This window comes from Papilio machaon, chromosome 5 (assembly GCF_912999745.1).
Source record: "Papilio machaon chromosome 5, ilPapMach1.1, whole genome shotgun sequence".
NCBI lineage: Eukaryota > Metazoa > Arthropoda > Insecta > Lepidoptera > Papilionidae > Papilio > Papilio machaon.
This window is the reverse complement of record NC_059990.1, coordinates 7,482,808-7,509,110: the sequence shown is the minus strand read 5'-3', so window position 1 is coordinate 7,509,110 and position 26,303 is coordinate 7,482,808. Positions and strand designations below refer to the sequence as shown.

Sequence of the window (26,303 nt, the reverse complement as noted above, 5' to 3'; positions counted from 1 at the left end):
GATCACATAGACCACATCTATATCTAGAAACAAAATTAACTAGTAGTCTTACTTATTAATAACAACTACGAATACATATAGTTCTGTAGAATTTATATAAATAAAAAAGCTTATGTATCTTAAATACATAATTGTGCTACACTTATTTACAAAACATGTCTCCTCTTATATATTTAAAAATTTAACACACATAAAAGTGTCTTTGAATATTTTAAAGTAATCAATGTTCTTGTAATGAAGTAAACTTGTCTAAAGGCCAAACTCTATATAGAACTCTACTCCTAATTAACCCAAGTGGAACTGGTCCATATATTCTAGAGTCCGATGAATTTCCCGAGTTATCCCCCTCTAACCATACATGACCTCGAGGCACAATATGACTTCTTCTAGGGAAATATCCCTTTACTTTATCACCCGGTAAACCGACAATTCTTTTACATATATTCTGTTTGGGATTTGTTGGGTTCTTTGCTATAACAATGTCTCCACGTTGTAGCCTAAACAAACGAGGTGTTACATGCTCTGTGAGCAATATGTTGTTTGATTCTAAAGTCGGCTCCATAGATGGACCGGAACACTGAAAAAATTAAAATGGATTAAGGCTGTTAAAAATTGTTTGGTTTTTTAGTTACTTACTTAATTATTTAACAACAAAAATTATCTCCATTCAAGTTTATAAAACTTTGTAGTCTCTGAAAGGCTAAGAAGATATCAAAAATAACGAGATGGAATGAAGACACCGCTTTTAAAGAATTGCTATATTTACAATGATCTTTACTATTTAAAGCATGTATTCTCAAAAATTATGTTATAGATTAGGAATAATAGAGTTTATTCTATTTTAACACTACATTTACATACCATAACAAAATCCCCTAAGTATTCAAATGTACAGTGAGTAACACAAGCATATTGTATAACATAACCAATAAAACCACAAGTTTTCCCTAATATTTTCAAAATAGTCATTGCTTTTTATGCCTGCAGAATATTTCGTATCGTTTATCAAATGCGGAAACGACAGTAAATAAAAATTTTAACATTGGGACTTGGATTTTTTTTTAATTCTATTTATATTTTCTTATTTTGTGTTGACTTTGATAGTTGACGTTGACAATTTGACAACGTCAAAAAAAATGTTGCCTAAACTGTATCTGTTACCAACAAAAACCTTGTTGAATTCCTTAAAAGTAAATAATTGCAGTTCTCGGCCAATCGGTTTCTAGATCACACCTTTAAAAGTAAAATGTTGAAACAAATACTGAAAGGTTTCTGGAAATTACCTCGAAGAAATTGTAGGAACCTTACCAAGTGAATAGCAGTTATTTTAGCATAATCTGGTTACATTGATGTTTCATCTTTCAATCATTGTTTGACAGTTGAGTGCAGGTTATAGACGCATTTTACGTCGAAATAAGTTTGATTAAATGGAATTGTATGTAAAATTCATCATCGCTTAAATATTTACCTTGTAAAACATTAAAACTTAATGATCAGTTCGAAGAAGAAAGTATCAGTAGAAAGTATTGTGAAAAAGAAATTCGGAAATTTTTTGTGGATGTCGATAATCTTTACTTTCACGTGAGGTTTTTTATCGCATTGTTTAGTACAGAATTCAGTGAAAAAGAGCACTAAGGATTTGTTTTCAATTTGCATAGCGTTGTTAAATGTTTACGTTGCCACCTATCGCAGGTGTTTTATACTCGTGTCCTGATAAAGTGTTAAATCAATATTGTAATTGGGTATCAATGTGCTACTGTCAAATGAGTGTGCATTTCAAGTGTACATGCTGACCCATGAACTCTTGATGGATATAAATTGCTTTTACAGTGTTTGGAATTATTTTGAAGTTTTATAAAATTCATGTAAGTATATTTATTGCTATAATAAGTAAATACATTCAATGAAATGTAAAATTTAAAATTAAAACCTATTTCTCACGCTCTTTTAACAACAAATTAAAATAACTAGGCTAATGATTTAAATGTAGGCAAATAGCCATATTCATTCATTCTAAATTGGGTAAATACAATAATCATTTTTGCATGATATGTATCCTTAATTTAATATTAATTGATGACATATTCAAACATTTTTACTCTGGATACTGCACATCAAATTAAATTATGAGTTTTGAACTATTGTGTTAAAACTTTTACACTTTACATAGGTTAAAAAAAAGCCATTTAGGACTATAATGTGCCAAATTTTTCATATTCTCAGCATGATATGTAATTAACAAAACCAATTAAAACAACCAGGCAGGTTTCTATGCAATATATATTTCTAGATATTTCATTGATAATTTCTTAAGTATAGACCAAGTAAGAAACAATGAAAAAGAAGAGTTACCTTGAGTTATAGTTTAAATTAAATATATATTTATAACAGTATTATGCTATGTTTGTTTATATTCCTAATCATATGTTTTATTTCAGACACAATGGGTAAGTTTGGCAGCAAGAAATGCCGGTTGCTGTCCATGCTATGGCTGACAGGGACATTCTTCTTTGTGGAGCTGATTGTGGGCTATGTGACCAACTCGATGGCGTTAGTGGCGGACTCTTTTCATATGCTGAGTGATGTTGCCGCACTTGTTATTGCATTCTTGTCTATTAAAGTAAGTATCTTCTATATATAAATCAATGTTTATATGTTTGTCCAGGTTCCTTAAGCAGTGAATACATTGGGTTAATAAAGAACTAAGGTTAAAGTATAAAAATATAAATATGACTGCAAACTTCTTCAGTCATATTTATTTAGGAATTGAAACTTTCTACAGTGCATGTAGAAAAGCAATATTCCAAGGAACTGTAGGTTTCTGGCTTATGAAGGTTATCCATCAGGACTATTCCATTGTACATTCAACACTTATCAAAGTTTAAAAATTACTATAAAATTTTAAGCATAAATCCTTAATACGTCTATAACTGCTAGTTACCAACCAAAACTAATTACTGTATTATTAGATTTATATGTCTTTAATTACTATCTTTGAGAGTTCAACTAATTCAAGCACTAATTGACCCAATTTAAAATCTATTGTTTTGTTCACATAATTCCTACTAAGTGCTTTAAATCCTTTAATAATTGTTAATGAGTAATTTTAAATGTGAGTTTTAACTATTAATGTTGTTTAAAGTAATTTTTGATCTTCGTAATAAATGTTTAGGGAAGAATTTTGTGGATAAAAAGATAGATTGTGAGATTATGAATTATGTAACATCTCTCGCAAGCAATCCTTCTTAAGAATGTGACAACTGAAATGATGACGACCTAAACCACTAACCCCACATAGAGTGGGTTAAAGTCAGGGAGATGATGATGAATTGTTTAGAGAAATAATCTTTGTTTTGCATCTGACATGTGGCAAATTATTGCCAAACTACTGTAACTCGTAGTTACATTGGTAACTCTTCATATACGTAAATAAAAAGTCGTCCTCTGAGGTGACAGTTTTGACCGCCTACATACCTGAACAACGTAATATTGCATGACGTCATGAAATGACTTAAGTATTCTACGAACCGAATACATTATAAAATGTATGAATCATATGAAAACATCCGTTACTTTTATATACATACATTTGACACTGGTATTCCCCCATAACCATATTTCCTATACAACTATTAAAAGATTTTTCCTATGAAGCCAATAATCCATGACATAGTATACAATAAATTTTCTGTTTTATTTCTTTCAATGATACGATAGACAAAAAGTTAATTGCTCATATAAAACGCTGATAGAATGAAATGTATCTTAAATATCGGCCGATATTTTTTTTTTTCACAAAATGAAACTGTCAAAACTTTTACTCACAACAACGTATTGTAATCCCCCCATTCTCATATAAATTAGATATTGCAGTCGAAACTGGATAAGGTAGAGACCAAAGGCGATATTTTTCTCGCTTATAGAGGTTTCTCTGGACAATCACTGGCTTATAAAGGTTTCTCGCTTAACCAGGTTCGACTGTATTATGATTCGGCAGTAGCATAATGCTATGAGTAAACTTCAGTAAGTGTCAAATATATCGACATGCGGATCAAAACGTATAATATCATCCATTAACTTTTCTAAAATTGTTCCTAGATGTCACCAAAGAAATGGTCAAAGAACACATTCGGGTGGGCGCGAGCGGAAGTGTTGGGCGCGTTGGTGAATGCCGTGTTCCTGGTAGCTCTGTGCTTCAGCATCACAGTGGAGGCGATGCAAAGGTTTATCAAGATAGAGATTATACATGACGCAAAGCTACTGGTAGCAGTCGGAGTGTTGGGTTTGATACTCAATATTGTTGGACTCTTCTTATTCCATGGTGAGTGAGACTACGACTTACTCTTACTTACTTACTACTACGACTAGACTACTCTTTATTACGACTACGAGTATTTGCGACTTTAGAAGAGTTCGCATATTTAGTTAAAATATATGAATACAGTCGAACTTGGATGAGCCAGAATCGAAAGGACCGCGATACTTTACAAATTTTCTCTCTAACTCGAGATTCTTGTGGAGGTATTCCGTCGGTACCGGACAATGACTGGCTTTTTCAGTTCTCGCTTGTCTAAATGACTGGACCGATTTTGAAGTCGTGCGTCATAAGTAGTTCGTATTCACATGGAATAAAAATCGAATGATGCTCGATTCAAATTTACATAAAAGTAAAATCAGCCGGCCAACTAGTTTTTTTTCTTTAATTCAGTTGCAATTCCACTTTTTTCAAGAACATTGATGAGTAATGAAATTTATATAAACCATGTCCAAAATATAAAAACAAATATTATTTAATAATAACCAACTTAGAAAGAACCTTTCTTATTTTAAAAATAATGTTTTGATGCAAATGTAATTTTTAATATTAATTCATGGGTTTGGTTCATATCTCTTAATATATCGCATTTGTTAAGGGGTTTTATTCGACCAGGAGAATAAAATTATTAATAATACTTTTTCTGAACTATTTGTACTTAAAAAGTCTTTATTCACTTTTTCACGTATATAAACACATCTTATTGATGGAAGAGTTAAGTTAGAAGCTAATATTTTCTTGTACAATTCATCACGTCTCGTTCTGATGAATGTATCGATTACACACAAAGTGTTTCTGCTCATTGTGCTACAAACAAACAGGCACGTGTACTAACATTGTTTTGAAATACATATCGTTCGTAAGATATTATAGACGATAATGTACCGTGTACCAGATAAAACAACAATATTTATTTATTTGAGCATCATAACATGCAAAGATGCAAATTAAATAATAAAAAGTACAATCAGTCGATTCACAGTTATTTACTATGGGTATCAGTCAAAGTGTTAAATGTTAATTAACCCTTTAGCAACTATTGTTTGTAATGGTGTTAGTTAAATTGTGGCATTTTCATGTGGCTATTAATTTTCATACGTCATATTGGATTCAAACCACGATACCTTAACTTACGAGTCCATTGATCCCGTCTGCAAGGTCGTTGCCGCTCCTTGTACGCTTCGTATAATTAAATAACAATGGACAAGCGAAAAACTTTAACTGTGGGTTTCTAAGACCAAAATCTCTGTTTAAAACATGTCGTCACCCCTGACATTATCTTTTGACTAAATAGAGATAGCAATATGTTTTAAACTGAGATGTTGGTCTCAGAAACCAACTGTTAGTCAAGGTGAATTATTCAGTATTGTTTAAGTTAATTAGTTATGGAAAAAGGTAATAAAAATATACTCATTGGTGTGTGCTGCCGCCAGCGATTTACCGGGAATTGTAGACGGGTTTTTGTAACCGTTTGGGACTTTAGCGAAATTTGATATACGATTAATTAAACATTCTTCACTGCTTGAGCCTTCTGCGTAATAAAAAAAACATTACACGCCTTTAGCCGTCTCGAAGCAGATGTATTCTTTCAGATTTTCATTCACTCAAGTATTTAGAAATGAAAAAATAAATAAAAAAGAATGTTACGAAAGCAACGACAATATTATGGTTGGTTATAGAAAAATAAAATGTAAACAAAGTTAAAATTTCACAAACACCACTCTTTTTCAAACGTATCTTTTGTGGTTAAGTTTGAATGAATTAATCCGAAAACCAAACCCTACGACAGTTGCTATGAGCACTCAAAAGGTCTCTTTTCGAAATGCCACATATCATATTTCCTATTTCTTGGTTATTCGATAGTTCATACTAGGACTATGCAATTCTTTCTTGCAGTCTTTATCACGGTATGAACTATATCTGTTTGTCGCAGAACACGGTAGCAGTCATGGGCACACGCACGGCGGCGTGCCTCCGCCATCCAACGTGCGCCATTTGACGGAGATAGTGAACAGCAATGCGGACATGGCACTGGGGCACACGGCGGCCGGCGCCGGTGCCGAGGAGACGGACGAGATGGTGCCGCCGGGCACCAAGCTGGCCAGCAAGCCCGCCGGCCGCCCCAGCGACCCCGGACATCTCAACATGAAGGGCGTTTTCCTTCATGTACTTTCTGATGCCTTGGGTAAGTGCAGGCCAAATTGCTTTTATGACACATCACTGTATTCTAAGATATGTCAAGCTTTGAACTTGTTTTATCTACGGCACTAAGGGAATGCCTTAGTCTAGATTAAATATGAAAGTTTACTAACTAAGTGGTTGTTTTAGATTAGTTCGACTAATGAAGAACTTAAACCAAAGCTTTGTAATATTACACCATATTTTAAGACTTAACTTTGGTTACATGCACACTCAAAATCACGTGTGGTCGGCACACAAGGTTTTTAAAGTTTTGGCTTAATTTATTACGGCCGGCCGCCTGCCTGTCGTCAAACACACTTACATGCACACTATTTGGAATAATTAAGTTGTTAGACTAGAAATCGTATGAAAACAAATCAAAGTCTTTTCCGTATTTACAATATTTCGGAGGAGTTCAAGTTCGAACCCCGACACGAGAATTTTATACACAAGATTTGACTTTGTCAATAAGCGTGTTATATATTTATTTGCAATAGATTTTCTTATATCAAACCAAATTGTTCAATATACACGTCACATTTTGGCACTGATCTATTAAGTTTTGTGCAAGTGAGAATCGGTGATGACTGCTTATATTTTTGATTGAAAAAGGTGTTAAAGTAAAATTTAAAATACCACTGCAGTGACACATTATATGAATAAGATAGAAGTGTGTCAATGGAAAAACACAGATAGAAAATATCAAATTTAATGAGACAACATCCTTCAAATTGTCAACTCGTTCCGCAAACGTGCTCTACAATTTCCTACTTCCTGCATATAAGATGTATGTTTCCGTTTGCTACGTCAATGTTATATTTTAATTATTGCGACATAGCACATATTTTATCGCGTTAATTAAAATAAATTATAATAGATAACTGAATCATTAGATTCAAAATATACTATTCCTTGCAATCCTATAAAACAGAGATAAATATTGTTTTAATGAAAGTGTTGGCATTTCAATTTACGGTTACTTCAATTTGGTTTTGAAGGTTGGTATTTACTTACACAAAATAACATATCTTTGAGGCTATTTTTAAAGTGTTGTGATACTTTTTTACCGATCACAATAGAAAGTAAATATTCTAACCATTAAAAGTAAACCCCTAAAAAATAATGGTTGGTGTTTGATTCTATAATACAATCAGCATATACAATAATTGACAAGAAAATCTTAAACTCTAAATATTAAGAGGGTTCCACAGCATATTGTTATCTCATTTTAAGTAACAGTACATATGATGTATAATCTAAGTTTATATAAAAACTAGCTGTCGACCGCGACTCCGCGCGCTGTTAAATAAAAAACTTAATAGCGGTATGAAAAATAGATATTACCCGATTCTCAGACCTACTGAATATGAATATAAAATTTCATAACAATCAGTCAGGCCGTTTCGGAGGAGTACGGTAACTAACATTGTGTCATGGAAATGTTATATATAAGATAAAATACTATTTCTTTGCACTGTAAATAAATTGAATTTGTTTATAGTTGAAACAATCGCCATATACGGACAGTATGTAATAAATATTGATATATCGCCAGGGAATATACGATAACAGAATAAAGTTAAATGATCTAAAGACTATTGTAATGATAAAAGCGGAAAATAACACACCGATTCTTGCTATATGTCGCTGCGAAATAATGTTTCTACATCTTGCTATTTATTGCATATTTGACGAAGATGTTATAATTTTCGTCTATATCCTTTTTTTAGCCGACTTCAAAAAGAAGGAGGTTATCAATTCGTCTGTATTTTTTTTTTTTTTTATGTGTGTTACCGCGATACTCCGCCCCTGGTAGTCCGATTTTGATGAAAAATATTTTAATCGAAAGGAAGTGCTTGCAGGTGGGTCCCATTTTTTTGTTTTTTTTTTTAAATAACTAGAAGACTAGTAGATTTTGAATATAGCTTCAAAATTTGTTGCGAAGATTAGGGACATTTTTGCTTTCAGCGCTTACGTAGGCTAAACTATAGGACCTACATAAAAATGAAGTATGGCGAATTGTAGCTCTTTAAATGTGCTAAATAAAAGTCAGCGATAGCATATATCTATCTTTTATAGTTTTCTCACAATAACCATTTTTTTCTTCAGAAACATCAATTAAATTCATGCCCTATTTCCGACGCTATTATTCGAGTTCAGTATTAACCCTTATGTAAATAAACATGTTCATTATCAAGAGAATTTAATGTAGATTATATTTGCAATTGAAACTATATCATTCTGTCTAATAGTTTAGGAGATATCGTAAGAATAAAATTACGCGGAAACGAAAAATGCTACATGAAAAGCACAATTTTGCTTTCTGGACTTACGTAGGTCAAACTATATGACTTACATAAAAATTATGTCTGGAGTAATTATAGATCCTTAAATTTGCTAAATAAAAGTCTTCGGTGGCATATATCTATCATCTATGGATGTCTCACAAAAACCATGTTATTGTGAACAAACTTCGATTAAAATGGACACGAAAAACAGCGCCGTAAGCTTACGGCACTATTATATTATATTCGATATGAATCCTTATCCAAATAAATATGTTTTATGGCAAGAGTATTAAATGCAGATTACATTAGCCTTTAAACTATGTAATTCTGATCAATAGTTTGGGAGATATTAAATAATTAAAAACTACGCGCATTCGAAAAATGCTAGTGCGGCGCGCGGCTGGACCAAATTAAAGGCACGCTACGATGTATTAGTTCGGTAATTTTCAATTTGTATACCGATTTTGATAATTATTTCATTGTTTAAAGGATAAGTGGTTATCTGCTGCATTCTAAATTAGTTTTTGAATTGAAATACACACATATCAAATAGGAAAGTCCTTTTCTTTATTTGTCTTATTTATGTCTTTATACGTATTAACGAAATTTGTAATTGAACTTCAAATTCACTAAAAATTGTGAAATAAAACAAAAATTTTAAGAAAAAAAAATAGCCGACTTCAAAAAAAAACAATCTCAAACAAAATGCACTGAAAAGTAACCTAAAAAAACCAATTTCAAACAAAATACACTCAAAAGTAACATAAAAAAACAATTTCAAACAAAATGCACTCAAAAGTAACCTAAAAAAAACCAATTCAAACAAAATGCATTCAAAAGTAACATAAAAAAACAATTTCAAACAAAATTCACTAAAAAGAAACAAAATAATGTCATGAAAACTCTCTAAACTCTAGTAGTTGCTCTCGTTGCGCTCTCTAATAGTAGGGGCTCAGTTTTCCGCAACTCCACGACAAGCGCGTATTTTGCGTGTCTCTAAACTCTAAAGAAAGTTCTCTTCTTTCTTGTAACATGTCTATATTGTATAATTATTGTTATTTTGGAGTCGGTTTCGGCCTAAGTAGGGACATAAACGTAAGTATGTCTAATACATCTCAAATATAAAATGTCATCTATTTACTTCGGCCGACACCGACTGCGAAATAACAATAATTATACAATATAGACATGTTACAAGAAAGAAGAGAACTTTCTTTAGAGTTTAGAGACACGCAAAATACGCGCTTGTCGTGGAGTTGCGGAAAACTGAGCCCCTACTATTAGAGAGCGCAACGAGAGCAACTACTAGAGTTTAGAGAGTTTTCATGACATTATTTTGTTTCTTTTTAGTGAATTTTGTTTGAAATTGTTTTTTTATGTTACTTTTGAATGCATTTTGTTTGAATTGGTTTTTTTTAGGTTACTTTTGAGTGCATTTTGTTTGAAATTGTTTTTTTATGTTACTTTTGAGTGTATTTTGTTTGAAATTGGTTTTTTTAGGTTACTTTTCAGTGCATTTTGTTTGAGATTGTTTTTTTTTGAAGTCGGCTATTTTTTTTATATCATAAGGTGGCAAACGAGCGAGGGACCACCTGAATTCGACCTATAGACATCCGCAATTTCAGATGCCTTGCCTACCTTTAATCGACATCTATATATATAAAAGAAAGTCGTGTTAGTTACACTATTTATAACTCAAGAACGGCTGAATCGATTTAACTGAAAATTGGTGGTCAGGTAGCTTAGGACCAGGAAACGGACATAGGATAATTTTTACTCCGTTTTCTATTTTTTATTCCACGCGGACGGAGTCGCGGGTAAAAGCTAGTTTCAAATAAGATAGAGCATTTAACTTGAACGATATTATTACGTCAAAATCGAAAATTAAAGGTATTTTTCTATGTGTGATACAAATATATTTTAAATCTCGAAGCGAAAAAATTATTCACGTATATTTTTTGTGAATATCTGTAATTTTTTGACGATTTTTTCCAAATTAATATTCGCACATTATAACTTGAAATGTATAGTATTTTTATTTGTTTTTATAACACACAATAATAGTACTAGGCCGGAAAAATATAATATAGATTCGTGTAGTTTCTATATAGATTCTCTAGTAGGTACCAATTAAGTACTAGATTAGTTTGTATTTTTTTTTCTTTAACAGGTATAACATGGTTCATTCTAGTTTGTGTATTAATTCCTAATATTGTACATAATATTAGTATTCTAATCAGAAATAAAGTTTTGTAACCTAAATATGAGGAAGTAAAGGTGTGTCAGGGTAACTTGGATATTGACACAATTTTGCACAGACTAACCTTTTAACTGGGCCTTGGTGATATTTTTATCAAAACATGACACGGCAAAAAAATTAACCGAGCACTCTGCAATTTAACCAATCTATAAATATTGCAAAATTATTGTGCTGTATACTCGGAAATAAATTTATCGCAATGCTTTGTGATAAAATGTTTTGTGCTAATGAGTTTTCTATTATTTGTTAATAAAGTATGCAACGTGTTGAAAAGAAATAACGTTTCGAATCGTACTGAAAATCTATTTACGTACATTTGTTCGGGTCCTTGGTGGTATTGTAGTGGCGATACTATTTCGGAACAAACAACGTGTACTGCGACTATGAACCTTGTGCCAGTTAGCACGACGAATCTTATCATATCACCTATGTGGTAGTCGCGATGCCAATTTATTGGATTCCGCAACTATTTATAACATAATGTTGATGATGATAGCAATATTTAAAGCACGTCACTATGGTGAAGATACGACTAAGAAGAGGCTAATTCACATTTTTTTATGATTTATTTTAGAAGTAAAACAGCACGAAATGTTGACTGAAATCTAATTTTTACTTTACTAAATTGATCACTTCTTATTTTATTTATTCCATTTTATATAAGTCCCGGCTAATGAACCTCAAGCTTTATTCTTTTTATGTATTCTATTTCAATATCTCTATACTCTCTATACAAAATTATCTGTAGTAATATGAAATAGCAACTAGCTTTCGCCCGCGACTCGAATTTAAAAAAAAAGCCTGTGTTCTTCAAGACTATGTTCTACATCTGTGTCAAATTTCATTAAGATCCGTTGAGCCGTTCCGGAGATGCGTTCAAACAAACATCCATCCATCCATCATATAAACATTTGCATTTATAATATTAGTAAGATTGTATTCTTTACCGATCCCTAAACATTAGCTACACAAATAATTTCGATCAATTTCATAATGAAACCATGACTATTAAAAATAGTAAAGGCATTAGCGAACGAAATCCTTATCGTGGATTAATATCTGTTATGACAGCGTAAAGCAAATATTTTTGTAAGTTATCAATTTCGTCTTGACAAGGGCGCATCGGATTTATTATGGAATTAAACTCGATGTTGCAATTCACAAACTATTGAATTACCATCGAATATAATTTATTGTCGCAATGATGATGTATCCATTGAACGGTTAGTAGTGCAGGGAAAAGTGGAAGGCACCAGGGCACGAGGTAGATCCTCCATAAGGTGGATAGAAAAGCAGTAGTCCGGGAAGAGTGGAAGCGTCTAGTCAAACGGGTCACGGCACTTACTTGATGACCACGATCAGTCTGTAAAGAAAGTTCAAATTCATAGTACAACTTTAATTAGATTATACAAAACAGAATAAATTACACAGAGTAATATTCACATATCTATATATATAAAAGAAAGTCGTGTTAGTTACACTATTTATAACTCAAGAACGGCTGAATCGATTTGACTGAAAATTGGTGGGCAGGTAGCTTAGAACCAGGAAACGGACATAGGATAATTTTTACCCCGTTTTCTATTTTTTATTCCGCGCGGACGGAGTCGCGGGTAAAAGCTAGTTAATAAATAAATGTACATTATTATGTAATAATAAACGTTTGTTTCAAGTCAATACCAACATAACATGATTTGTGTAAAAAAGATATAAATAATAATGCGCCAGAATTTCACGGTGACCCATAAATGTACATAACATATTATGTAGTCTGCGTATTTATAACTTCGACTTGATCGATTTTAAAAATTGCATTATCATTGGATGCGTGTTCTTCCCTGTTATTAGATGATTTTGTCGGGCTATAAAGTTAATATTCCTATGTTCTAGGCTCCATCATTGTGGTGGGCTCTGCGCTAGTCGTGTGGCTGACGGAGTGGCCCTACAAGTACTACATCGACCCCGCGCTCAGTATAGTTCTAGTCATCTTAATCCTCGCCTCCGTGTGGCCGCTTCTCAGGGAATCTGCGCTCATCCTGCTTCAAACTGTACCCACACATATACAGGTGAGTCAGCAAAATAAATAGGAAACAGAATTTTCGTACAAATTAAACCAAAAATCTTAATTATGGACGAGTAAAATATGCTCTTTCTTCATTCTGCTAGTATACTAATATTTGTTAAAATTTGAATGTTTTTATAAAAAAAAAAATTAACAAAAAATCCGGCTCGAAGGATGACATGTTAAATGAAGTTTTTGTTGTTTTTAGATACGATTTATTGTGTCTATTTAAAAAAAATATATATAATACCCTGATATAATAAAAGTGCAAATAAAGGTGACAATGTCAATCTGATTAGATTACAAGTAAACAGAGTTATATTGAGAAATATGCAACTGTTTCGTGTGGTTAGCAATCGGATACTAGGTAACGTGGGTTGCTGGGGTCGAGGGATGCCAAACAAAATGTTTGTGGTAATTACCACATGTATAAATCTAAATAGAGTAAAAAGCTGTATTGTGATTTCTAAAGGTAAACCATAGACTCCACATCCAAGACCTACCGATTTCTGTAAAAAGGTGAAATACTCGTATTATTTGTATCTTTATGGATTAAAAATATGTGTCTTATTGTTTTAACTTCATGATGTCATTCAAATATTGTCTTGAAATGTTAGTTTACTGGTAGGTATGTAATAACAAACAGTAAGTTAGAATGTTTGTCTAGCGATACGCATGTCTGATGAATCGCACGTGTTACACAATGTAGAGAACTGTTCGTCAGTTATCAAATGTTTGCCGCATGTTCGTCAAACGTTTGCGAATGTTTGCGCAGGTGGATGCGATACAGCGGCGTTTGTTGGAGAAAGTGGATGGTGTTTTGGCGGTACACGAGTTCCATGTATGGCAACTAGCTGGAGATAGGATTATTGCCAGTGCTCATATAAGGTATGTTCAATTTTTTTACCATGATGAAAACGAAATTTAACAATTTTTTTGTATAACATCTTTTATTTTACTTTTTTTAAGTTTGTTATTTTTTATTTAGTTATCTTATTTGAATTTTTCAAAGTGACAATCATGACCTCAGATTTAGAAACATGCTAAAAAGGTTACCGAAATTTTTCGCTTGCTATAAAAACGTGAAATATTTACTTGTCAGTTGATTTACATTCGGTAGAACGGATATTGAAATCGCTATATTTGTTGCCATGCAACAATCTTTTACGTTTAAATTTATATTGATATTGTTATCGAAGTTCCTTAGGTTTAGACGTTAGTGTACGTGTCGTAGCACTCATTGGTCCGGAGTTCGAATCAGACATTATTCCGATCGATAGCATAAACGTGCTTTTTGATAATCTATTTTCGAACATTTATAACTAGACTAGATAATAATTGGATTACATCGTTTTTATTCTTCTTGAAATCAAGTTACGATTTTTAAAAATTTTGTGTTGACTTTCGAAAGTACGAAATATTCAAAATACAAAAATCATATAGAATTGTTATTTCGAGAGATATTAGTAGTAATAATTAAACGGCCCTTTTCTTGAGTATTGAGGTTCGACCCGGTAAAAAGAATTGGTAGTACGTTTCGCGGCTGTTTGTACTGCTACGTCACAGGCTCATATCTCCCGGCGTCGTATTGATAACGAAAGCCTTTTAATGTGACCTGATAGCGCATGTTGGTGTGGGAATTAACTTATCTATCGAGAGGCAAGCGAACGACGTTTGATTTCTTTGCTAACTTGATAATTGCACTAAAATATGTATCAGTTTAATATATAATTATGATACCATGCCTGTAACACATCTCTAAATGACTAGTTTTTAAAAACAATTTAGAAAAATGTTTGCAGTGGGTGTAATAATGCCATTTCAATCCTTGAAAATCCATACTTTTATTATGTACATCGTTGCTATTATTATTTATTTTATGCTGAATATGAGTTTTTTTTTTGTTGTAAATATTACGTCACGAATTCCATTAAAAATCTGACGTTTCGATTAACAAAGTATTTATTTTGAAATATCATGCGAGAATTAATTCCTTTGGCAGAATGCCAACGGGGCCTTTGTCCTGGAATCCACGATAGTGTCTGGGATGGCCGCCGCTGCCGCGCTTTTATTTCTTGTTTTAATTTTGAATGAGTGATAAATTGCCGTTTTTGTAACACGATTTTAATTTCGGATGTTGTTAATAAAGTGGGTAAAACTTAAAAACAAAAAAATATAAACAATCATAAACGAATCATGTAGACGCAAAATTACATTTGTTTGCGTTGCAAGCCGATATTTGTAAATTATTAAGAGGTTTTAATTAAAATTGATTAAAATCGGTATGTAACTGAATACGCTTTTAATGGAGATTCTTTGATAGGTGCCACATCAATTGTTATTACTACGTGTAAGTTTGTTCATAGAACTAATATTATCTACATTGCAATTGTTCATAATCTTAGAGTCAATGTCCTGTGCTAGGTATTGAATTAAAAAAAAAAAATAATTTATCTAGCCATAAAACTAACATTTGTAAACCATAAAAGCCGTTTACTGGAGAAAAATAAACATCGCGTACGTATGCTGTTCGCAAATTATTTGCAAATAACACTATCAAACGATGTGTTTGTGCACGCAGCTTCAATATTAACGTGCCGAACTATTTTTACTGTGTCTTTTTTGTTTATTTAGAACACGGGCCAGTCTTAGCCAATTTGCAGTCTTTTTCACGATTCTGTTTCGAAATCCACCAATGATTAATGTAACACGTTCAACGGTACTCCGATTTTTACGTACTAATTTGCAGTCGCTCAAGTCGGTGGCAGTGTACGTGTTAATTTAAGATATAACAATGACTTTTATGCGTATATACTTCAATTATAATTGTTACTATCAACAACCACACAACTAACGTCAGTATCCCAGATGAGAATCCATTTGGTAAAATGTTGGTACACCTTTCCCGCCTCTTCCATATTTATATATCTAATCAGGTGGATTTCGGCTGATTTTAATACCACCATTGTTGAATATTTCACCAAATTTTTCTCATATTTTTGTTTAACAATCTGAGATTAAGATTGACATCTGTTATATATCGTAAAGTTGAGTATGACTATAATATTTTTAAGACGAACGCTTGTATTAGTATATTTATAATTTAGATACAAAAGTCGCTTTCGGCAAACATAACATCGAAAGCGAGACGTGAAGATTGTTAATATTAGGTCCTTACATATGAAATTGGCGTTTTGTATGGGAGGAACAAAAAGTCGAATATTTTTTAATATAATATATTTAATTAATCAAAGTATGAACCATTATTTTCTATGCACTTTTGCCATCTCATAGGTACTTCATTGATCCCTTTACTAAAAAAACCAGTCGGACGGGAATCAATAAAATCTTTGAAGGCGATTTGGACTGCCCCATCGGAGTTGAATTTTTTCCCTTGCAAGAAGTTATCCAAATTTCGAAAAAAATGGTAAACTGTTGGAGCAAGGTCCGGGGAGTACGGAGGATGTCTTAGACTTTCCAATTGAAGCTCTTCTAATTTAGTAGCCGTCTGTTGCGCAGTGTGTGGTCTAGCGTTGTCGTGAAGCAGCAGTGGCGTGGAGCGATTGACCAGCCTAGGTTGTTTAGCCGCTAGCTTTTCCATCATGGTTTGCAATTGCTGACAATAGACATCAGCCGTAATAGTCTGGCCAGATTTGAGGAAACTGTAATGAACAATACCGGCACTAGTCCACCAAACGCTTACAAGTAACTTTTTTGGGGTTAATTTTCGCTTGGGGCAGGATTTGGCTGGCTGGCCAGGATCCAACCATTGCGCTGAGCGCTTTAGATTATCGTAAAGAACCCATTTTTCATCACAGGTAATGATTCGGTTTAAAATACCTTCATTATTGTGCCGGTTTAGTAATGTAACGCAACAGTCGACGCGCGTTTGCCGGTTTGCTTCAGTCAATTCGTGAGGTACCCACCTTTCAAGCTTTTTAATCTTCCCAATTTGCTTCAAGTGAATTAAAACAGTTTTATCACTAACATCGCAGCCTGCAGCTAACTCGGACGTGGTTTGCGATGGATCCGCTTCCACAATAGCCTTCAACTCTTCATTATCAACTTGAGTCTCAGGCCGTCCACGGGGCTTGTTCTGCAGATCGAAATTTCCAGAACGAAAACGTTGGAACCAAAAACGAACTGTGTTTTCTTTTGCAACACGACCGCCATACACATCATTCACCCTTCGAGTCGTTTCCGCAGCACTAGTGCCACGGCGGAACTCGTACTCGTAAATAATGCGATATTTTAAGTTTTCCATTTTGTAAAATGAGTGACGCAAACAGAAAAAACAGAAGAAAAAAAAACAAATGAATGACGGTCATCGAACCACAAATACATGAGTCTATAGCTGTACAAATTTGAATTTGGAATTCCTTACCAAAGAGGAGAAATTCGTGATTAAAGTGGCTAGTACGAAAAACGCCAATTTCATATGTAAGGACCTAATATAAACAGTGAATCACAACGGCCTTTGTTAACTGATATATTTAAGTTCTACCTTCATATACACAAAGGAGCTATTGATCATTTGTTAAACAAAGAATTTCCTTGATTGGTACCGGGATTGTAAGACTTAAAATAAAATTATAAATCAAACCTTATATTATGTAAAATATTCTCGAATTTCAGTAGTAGTAATTTGATTAATAAATTACGTTGTATTAATTTAATATATATATATATATATATCTCTGTTAGTTGTCTGTTTCATTCTCTTTGGAAAAGAACATACAACAATATGTGTTTGTATAATTAATATTTTTATATTAAAAAAAGTATTGTTTTACTTTCCAGATGTAGAAATCTATCGGAGTATATGAAGATTGCTGAGAAGGTGAAGGAGTTCTTCCACAACGAGGGCATTCACTCGACCACCATTCAGCCAGAGTTCATTGAGCTACCGCTGGATGGCACTGAGGTACTTTACTTTAACGATTTTAATGAGTGTTTACGTAATATGTTAATATAAATGTCGAACTCAGAGTTGAAGCTCACTAAGAAATGCCTGAGTGTAAATTTAACTCGGTATTGAAGTGTATGTAAGAAAACTGAGTTCCGATTTCAATTAAATTTAGAAAAAAAACTTCAAAATCGGTTCATAAATTTTCTAGCCTTTTTTGTTGTTTGAAAAAGTTCTTAAGGTCTATAATATGGAATGCTGAATTGTAAACATAAACGTAGCTAATCTTACTATCTTACTTATATTATAAATGCGAATGTTTAGATGGATGAGTGGATGTTTGTTTGAATGTATCTCCGGAACGGTTGACCGGATCATGATGAAATTTATCACAGATGTAGAGCATAATTTGGAAGAATACATAGGTTACTTATTACGTTTTTTTAAAGCCCCGCGGACGGTGTCGCGGGCGATACTTAGTTATATAATAATAAATTCATATTTCACTTAATATTTTCATTTTAGAGTGATAACACAGTATTTATCTTTTTCTTTACGATTGGTTTGTCAGTTAGCATCGTAAAAGTTAACTTTTAATACAGATTTGTACTCAAAGCTTTTGTGCAAAGCGATTTAACAGTCCGTTTACAGTATAGAGGAAGTCCATTCAAATATAATCCGTAGTTTAATTTGAATGCTTTTGATATTATAATGTACTTCTCGATCATCGGACAGAGCCATTGAAATGCGATACATTGATTTGAATGACGAGTACATTAGTTAGATTATATTTGATGCATTTAATTTTTCAATTGGCTTTTAATATGAGAAAAATATGTTACTTATAAACTTTATTCTGCGTTTGTTGGCATTGAAGTTATGCATTTTGTATAGAATATCTTTGTCCGCAATGATTTAACCAATATAAGTGAATCCCAAATAAAATTTCTACTCTATAAATATAAACCTTACTGCTCGTAAGTTTATTTTAATAAAAGTTTTTTTTAGTAAATAACACTTTCACTAACTGACCCGGAGAGTTCATCTTTTTTTTTTTTTAGTGTTTCCCAAAGTGGGCGATAACGCCCCCTCGGAGGCGTTTCAAACCTAGGAGGGGGCGATAAGAGGCCCAAAAAATGGGGGGCATTGAAATTAGTTAAAGTAATGAAATTGTGGTTTTTAAGTTTTAGGGCTGAATAAAAATTAGGGGCGCTCTGAAATGTAATTGATTTTCAAAGGGGGCGAAAGAAATAAGTTTGACAATCACTGGTCTAGACCTATTTTGAAGGGACTTCATATTAAAGGCTACTTTTTAAATTCTGCGCATACGAAGTCGCGGGTGACAGCTAGTTATGAAGTTAATGTTAAGGGTATTAAAGATGTTTGTTATATTTGTACGTCAGATGGTGAGCGGGGTGTCTGCAGATGACCCGTGTGCGTTACACTGTCCCCCCAACGATCTCTGTCACAATGCCACCTGCTGCGGACCAAATCAACAGGTAACATGCAATTTCTATCCCAACATTTCTATCTCGTATACCATAATATCAGATGAATCTTTTACAGCTTTATTCAAGGTGTTTTTATAATCTTTATGGACGCTTAGTGCCAGTTAACTATAAATTAAGTAACCCAGAAGTTTAAAATTGCAGTCAGACTTTGAAAATTATTTGTTTTAACTTGATTATAAGAAGACATGCTTTTATTGTTTAATTTAAAAGAAACTTCAAATAAAACAGTGTCGTGTTTTTTTTTCAATTTGTTTTCTGTTGATTTGAATGCGGCGTAGTCATTTTAATTTTAGTTTGGAAGAAGGAGAGAATAATTTATATTTGATTAGATTCTTAGGAGATGTATTTTTCTATTTGGATTGCAGTTTTTCAGTTTAGAAACGATAACCGTACGGTAATATTTTTCAAGGACGAGAGCGATTAACTTTGACCTGTCGGAGTTCTTCAAGTTCATATCAAGAATGTAGAAAAATCAGTGTTTTATATATGTGTATATTTAATTTGTTTTATTTTTTTAAATAGATTTTATGTTTTATCAGTGCCAAATGTTAGGAATATATGTTTTACATATTTAGATGTTATTTAGATAGGTAATTTTATTTGTTTTGTATTAATGTCCGATCATTATACGTACGCTGTGATATTTTTTTTGGCTTTTTATTTATCATTTTTATACAATGAATATGGCAAGAAAATTTTCCCTTAGTAAAATAAAATACTTTGGAGAAAGCTCATGTTTAATTTATTTTTATTTATCGTTTTTATTGCTTTTAATTTCATTGAACAAAAAAAACTTTTTAACTAGAGTTCTAAAAGATTAGAATTTTACATATCATCTTTGTTTTTATCTTTCACTAAACAGAGATACATTATATATTTTAAAAAGGGATTTCGGTCTCAGAAATCCACGATAAATCAGTTTTTCTCTTGTTAAGTTGCTTATCGTATTTAATAACATACAATAAACAGATATTAAATGATATTTTGACAGACATGAAATATAAAAATGAAACAGAATTTTATGTAAAAAAAACTCCTCAATATTTAATAGTTATTTTTTTAACAAATTGACACTGATTTTTATATCTGAAAACACATATTGAAGAATATTCACTTCGCAATGAGATAAAGGTTACTAAAACTATTCATTTCTCGTATTTAACAGTAATTTTACCTAAACTGTATTGTATTATTCCTTAGTTTTTGTAGTTAAACCTAAAGTAGATAAACTTACACGTTAACTGCATTAGTTATATTTAAAGTTATTTCATTAATTATATCTGTAAAGACGTAAGTAAAAACTTAAAATCCTAGACATAGCATATTTCATATATATGTAAAATAAAAAATACAAATAGTTTACTATGTAATTTGCTAATTTTGAACTAGAAGTAATTAATTCCTATATATGTTAGTTGACAGTATATTGAAAAACTACTAAGTATGTAGTTATTTTTATATACCTAAGGCAGGAATGGTGAACCAATGGCACACAACACAATTTGGGCACAAAACACACGAAAATTTGTGTTAAGTAATTATTATATGAGGAGCAAACGCCGAAGTTCCCAATAATCCCAAAGTCAAAATATTTTAATGGTACGTTTATGGCCGCCATTAAATGTCTCATTAATACATAAAGGTTCGCCATCCCTGATTCAAAGTATCATATATTGAAAGATGTTATAATTCCAGGAGCGCAGCACACCTTCTCCGGCTGTGACACCGTACATGTGTCGTCAGAGGAACATGGGCTCCAGGACGGAGTCTGTCAACTCCAATGTGGGGGGTGGGGTTCAGGTCGCCACCACTGCCACCAATCTGGACGCCCTCGAGTGCGGGTAAGTGCACTTCTATCCGGCTTGAAGGACCAATATGTCAAACATAGTCTATATTTATGAAATTGGAGTGTCTGTATGTAATATTAAAAAAATGTACACTTGATACATTTATGTTGATAACGAAATAGATTTTTTTTGTCTGTGTTTATGTCTATGTTCAGTTATGGACGCCGCTGGCATTTTTAAGGCTACTTTTTTAAATTCTGCGCTGAAGATGTCACACGCGATTGATAGTATTATATAAAGGTCTTGAATTAGATTTTTCTTTAATAGTGGTAAATATACAGGCCTAATTTTAGTCCTCTTTCCCTTCCCACCCCCTTTTCTTATAAGGAAAGGATAGGAAGGGGAGATGAGCAGATGCATAGGAAGGTTAAACATTCTCTTTTTGTGCGTCTCCTCCTTTGTTGATTGAGGGTAGGCAACGCATCTGTAATTGCGAATGTCTATGAGCAGCGGTCGCTTCGCTATTTCGGCGAATACATGTGGCTACTTACTCGTTTGCCACCTTGTCGAACCAGGATAAGCAAGAGTCCGACGGACCGCGATAATTTCTCGCTAATAGAGCTCCTCCATCGGGACCGGGCAAAGACTCTCTTATCCAGGTTCGACTGTATACTAAGATTTATAAAAATTGTTTATTTTAATAATCACCATCTAGAAAATTAATTACATAAAATTGTACAGTAAAAGTTTTTTCATAGTTAAATCACGAATTGATTTATTTTTTAACTTGATGGTTAATTTATAGCTTTTTATTTATATCTTTTTATATGTTTTTTTTTTATTTTACAGGTCTCTATTGCCGACTCCGATGGCGGACGGCAGGTTGTCCGTCTGACATGCGCTTGTGCACATCTCAGTCACAGGATAACTCATCTCACATCGTACATTATCTATCATATAAATAATCAACAATCTTACATATTTTGTATGAAAATATACGCAAAATAATTCAAGTGTGCTAATAAAATGTTGATTAAATTAAAATGTATATCGAAAAATAATTTAGTGATAAGACGCATTTCATTTTGGTATCACTTTTTGACATGAAATACATTTGTTGTGTTGCCGTCCATGTGACTGTTAAATTACACAAATATGATTGACAAATCACTGAAACAAACCTGGATTATATTCTAGATTTTGGGAATTCAAACTATATTAATACCAAATAATTTGAACAATACATGTTTAAAAAAAGTTTGTCTTATCCATTTTGATATTTAGTGTGACTTCTTTTTTTTATTTTAATTTCTCAACATAGGAAATTTTAATCGCTAGCGATAAAACACCTAAAATAATTGCTTACCAAACAATAATCTAAAAAAAAACGTCCAAAGTTTATTATAAAATAAAACTTAAAAGGACTCGATAATAAAACTTTCAAATAAAATATAGGGTAATAAATAATCTGAGAAATGTGTTCGAAAAGTATTATAAAAAATATAAAATAAGTATTAATATTGATTAAAGGACAGAAAAAATAAAAAAAATTGTCATTCAGTTTAGCTTTTGGATATCGCACGAATTATTAAACCTTAATAGAAATAACGGATTTTTTTTTGTCCTAACAAGCAAGTTTTTTTTTTTACATTTAGGTGAAAATAACATAAATACCAAAACATAATTTGTTAACAATTTTATTGTTAGACATATTGTTTAATAGCAAAAATTTTTTTATAACATTGTTACAAACTTTTGAAGGTTTATGAGGCACATAATTAGGATTATATGCAAATAAATTAAATCTTTTTTATTTAAATAAGTCGATTTCCATTTAAAAAATAACCCAATTTTCTTAACTTTATTTTTTCACTATAAAATGTAGATCGGTAGACAGAAAAGTACAATCATTTACTTCTGATGCGTTTTATTCCACACTTTTGTTAAATTAAATCCACACGAATCTTTTTTTATATGAACTTTCGTATCTTTATAATTAATATTAAATATTTTTCGTATTTTCTAAAGCTCAAATTAATGAAACTATAGGTGAAAAAAAAAAATTTTTTTTTGAAAAATTTTTTTTTGTTTCCTTTTGTCAAAAAATCAAAAAACTTTCCGGAGTTAAACAATACAGATTAGAAAATATTAGCATTTGTAGTAGATTTTAGAATTTTATTTTTAAGATTTTGTTCATCGTATGCATAATTAAACCCACCGTGTGGAAATACGAAATGATTGAAAAAAAATTATACAAACATACACACTTCCAATATTTTATATATTTATTTTAGATTTTAAATTCCAGCTGAATGTTTAGTAGAATATTGCTGATGTTTTACAATATACGCTAAATCAATTAAATATTGCAAAAGAAAAAAAAACATATTTATTCTGTCTATTGGAATTTGACTAAAGCTTTATGAAAAATTCGTTTTATAATTAATTTTTTTAACACAATAAAAAATATTACCACTTCAAATAATCAAAGTGTTTGTTATACTTAAAAATGTGATGAAATATAAGTAATAGTTTTAAGTAGATAAAATGCCTGAAAGCGGCTCGCATTTTGTAGCATACGAGGTATAAAAGTTTAGTGACGTGCGTGTGCGGGTTAAGTGTTGCAATCATTTCTAACTTAGTTCAATCACATTTAGCAGAAATGTAGTTGCACTTTATTTTAATATTTTCTAAGTAGTCCGAAAAAAAAACACGTCTCTTTATATTTAATTTGTATTCTTAATCGATTTTATAATGGAGGCTGTAAATCGATTTTTATGATCCGAATAAGTTTATTTTTATCTGTGGCTGATCATGTTATTATGATTTTTAGCAATCACTTTAAAAAAATTATAAATGTATAAATATTCCTCATTAAGGTTATATATACTTAGAGCTTATTTTCTAACGGTATGAATGTAAACAATTATTAACTAAATCTGTGTAAAAAGAGACATTATGGTTTATAAACAGCTGTTTTACGGCTGTTACAGTTTCTATAAAAAAAATATTATTGATACAAGCCGACAGTAAAAAAATTATGTTTTTATTAAAAGCTTAGTAGTCGAGTTTTCGACTGATGCGGCTTTTGGTCTCTGCTCAATTTATAAAAAAATATGTATTGTATTATGACATGTTTTGAAACATTATTTTATTTGTATACAAATGAAAAACAACTATAGTTTTTTTTTAATTTTAATTTTTGATGTCAAACGTCTTGCAATGTAGCCATAATTTATGTATGACTAATCCTGAGTTCCTGTGACCAAAATCCCGTTAAACATGTTATCTCTGTTATGTCAAAGATACTGATAGAGGTAAAGATATATTTTATACAGATTTTGGTCTCAGAAACCAACAGTAAATAAATTATTGATGTTGATCGCAGTTTGAATGTTAGTGCAATTGTCGAAGTGAATTTTCAGTTATTAAAAATGTTAAGAATAAACGAGTCTTTTATTTCTTTGACACATCGCTTTATAAGTTTCAGCAGAAATATTTTTTTCGTCGACTTTTAGGAGGGTTGTGTATATTTGGTCCTGTGACCTTTGTAGCTAAGCTTGAAAGATTTTGAAGTGAGGTATATTTTTCAAATGCGTAAAGGAACAAAGGGAGAAGGTATCGGACCTTTTTGAAAAATAACTATTATTCCATTCGTATTCATAGATGTACAAGTTTGTTGCATTGATAAATTAAAATTAGGGTTGCTTTAATTTACATTGGGGGTGAAATAAAACAATTATTAGTGTAAAAGATTTACTATATTGTTTTGTACAGTCCTCGGATTCAAAACAATATCGGCTCCGATTACACGCACTCCTTAAAAATATTCCTCATTCATTGCCCTCGCCAATATCTATCTTATTTCTTTATATTATTATGGAAATTTCCTGGAATCGTTTTCAGTAAAAAATTATACAAACTTATATTTTCTGTATATTTCTTATATGAATTCATATCAAGCAAAATATACAACTAAGCGTTTCTAGCTTATAAATTGCAATTTAAAGTAATATGATTCGAAAGCATTCCTTTTAACTCAAAATGTAAAAAATGGTGTAACATTTAAAATAATATAAACATGAATTTATTTTATCATAACAAATATTTAAAAACGCCAAAATATTTCAAAAATTTATGATTTTTTGAGTTGCAAAAATTTTTTTTTTACATTTTTAAAACGAATTATCTTGTCATTTCAGATTAAATTTCTCAGGAATGTTCCTTAACAGAGTTTAAAGTAGTGTAGACAAAATACTTAGTGACTTTAAGACTTTAAGTACTATCACGTTTGCAGTCCTTCAGATTTCAGCTTTATTGCGTTATCAGATTTCATAGAACTCGTGCAATTTACACAAAACATGAGTTACAAAAAAATATAATTTAACTAGGTAACTATATACATTTTTTTTGGACACAATATTAAAATATCATTCATACATCGTCTCTCATATATAATTCTAACTTACATATACTTTCCAATGACTTATATTTAACGCTAAAATTTGTTCCTGACTATGTTAAACTTACATATTGCCAAATGATTCTTGAAAAAATAAGGCCACACCTTTCAATTTCGACCTTAAAATAGATAAAAGGAACAAAGATCTTAAATTCGATCGAAAATAATGTAGTCGTCCGCTAAATATTACAACAAAAACAAATTTAAACATAAAAACTACATAGAGCCTAACAACAATTTATATTACACTTGAAATAATTTTATTCAGTTTTTCAAATTAAAAAAAAAAACAACATTCATACTAAATATTTTTTTAAAGAATTTAAATAAGTTCATACAACTTTTACATCGTGAATTTTTGAGACCAAACTCTATTTAAAACTATCTCTGTTTTGTATTGACAATGACAGAGATGAAGATATGTTTTATACAGAGATGGTCTCAGAAACCTACGATTAAAATTTTAATTTATCTACATAAGTAGATGTTTGTTCATACAGATCAGAGCAAATTTATATAGCAAATAAAATT

The 26,303-nt window shown here is 31.6% G+C and overlaps 3 protein-coding genes across 3 annotated transcripts; 2 read left to right on the top strand and 1 right to left on the bottom strand.

The window, feature by feature from the left end:
• Positions 1 to 166: 166 nt before the first annotated feature.
• Positions 167 to 1,063, bottom strand: LOC106710598 (mitochondrial inner membrane protease subunit 1). Its single transcript, XM_014502690.2, has 2 exons — positions 862 to 1,063; positions 167 to 577 (listed from the first exon to the last, which is right to left on the bottom strand). The coding sequence occupies exons 1-2, from the start codon at positions 967 to 969 to the stop codon at positions 221 to 223; spliced, it is 465 nt and encodes a 154-aa protein (XP_014358176.2). The 5' UTR covers positions 970 to 1,063; the 3' UTR covers positions 167 to 220.
• Positions 1,064 to 1,385: 322 nt separating this feature from the next.
• On the top strand, positions 1,386 to 8,065 carry LOC123721028 (zinc/cadmium resistance protein-like). Its single transcript, XM_045678049.1, has 5 exons — positions 1,386 to 1,865; positions 2,439 to 2,620; positions 4,099 to 4,321; positions 6,249 to 6,500; positions 8,052 to 8,065. Exons 2-5 carry the CDS (start codon positions 2,444 to 2,446, stop codon positions 8,063 to 8,065), a joined length of 666 nt encoding a protein of 221 aa, XP_045534005.1. The 5' UTR covers positions 1,386 to 1,865; positions 2,439 to 2,443.
• A 4,180-nt stretch (positions 8,066 to 12,245) lies between these two features.
• Positions 12,246 to 22,494, top strand: LOC106710544 (zinc transporter 1). Its single transcript, XM_045678048.1, has 7 exons — positions 12,246 to 12,267; positions 12,935 to 13,110; positions 13,882 to 13,994; positions 17,907 to 18,030; positions 19,416 to 19,511; positions 21,219 to 21,364; positions 22,160 to 22,494. The coding sequence occupies exons 1-7, from the start codon at positions 12,246 to 12,248 to the stop codon at positions 22,203 to 22,205; spliced, it is 723 nt and encodes a 240-aa protein (XP_045534004.1). The 3' UTR covers positions 22,206 to 22,494.
• Positions 22,495 to 26,303: the final 3,809 nt, after the last annotated feature.

What these genes read in the sequence shown, in the direction of transcription:
- LOC106710598 (XM_014502690.2), bottom strand. Translation starts at nt 969, where the DNA reads ATGACTATTTTGAAAATATTAGGGAAAACTTGTGGTTTTATTGGTTAT. An exon ending in ACTTAGGGGATTTTGTTATG is followed by an intron (nt 578 to 861) that starts GTATGTAAATGT and finishes TAATTTTTTCAG; the next exon opens with TGTTCCGGTCCATCTATGGA.
- LOC106710544 (XM_045678048.1), top strand. Translation starts at nt 12,246, where the DNA reads ATGATGATGTATCCATTGAACG. An exon ending in TACCGCTGGATGGCACTGAG is followed by an intron (nt 18,031 to 19,415) that starts GTACTTTACTTT and finishes TTTGTACGTCAG; the next exon opens with ATGGTGAGCGGGGTGTCTGC. An exon ending in CTGGACGCCCTCGAGTGCGG is followed by an intron (nt 21,365 to 22,159) that starts GTAAGTGCACTT and finishes TTTATTTTACAG; the next exon opens with GTCTCTATTGCCGACTCCGA.
- LOC123721028 (XM_045678049.1), top strand. Translation starts at nt 2,444, where the DNA reads ATGGGTAAGTTTGGCAGCAAGAAATGCCGGTTGCTGTCCATGCTATGG. An exon ending in TTGCATTCTTGTCTATTAAA is followed by an intron (nt 2,621 to 4,098) that starts GTAAGTATCTTC and finishes AATTGTTCCTAG; the next exon opens with ATGTCACCAAAGAAATGGTC. An exon ending in TGGACTCTTCTTATTCCATG is followed by an intron (nt 4,322 to 6,248) that starts GTGAGTGAGACT and finishes TGTTTGTCGCAG; the next exon opens with AACACGGTAGCAGTCATGGG.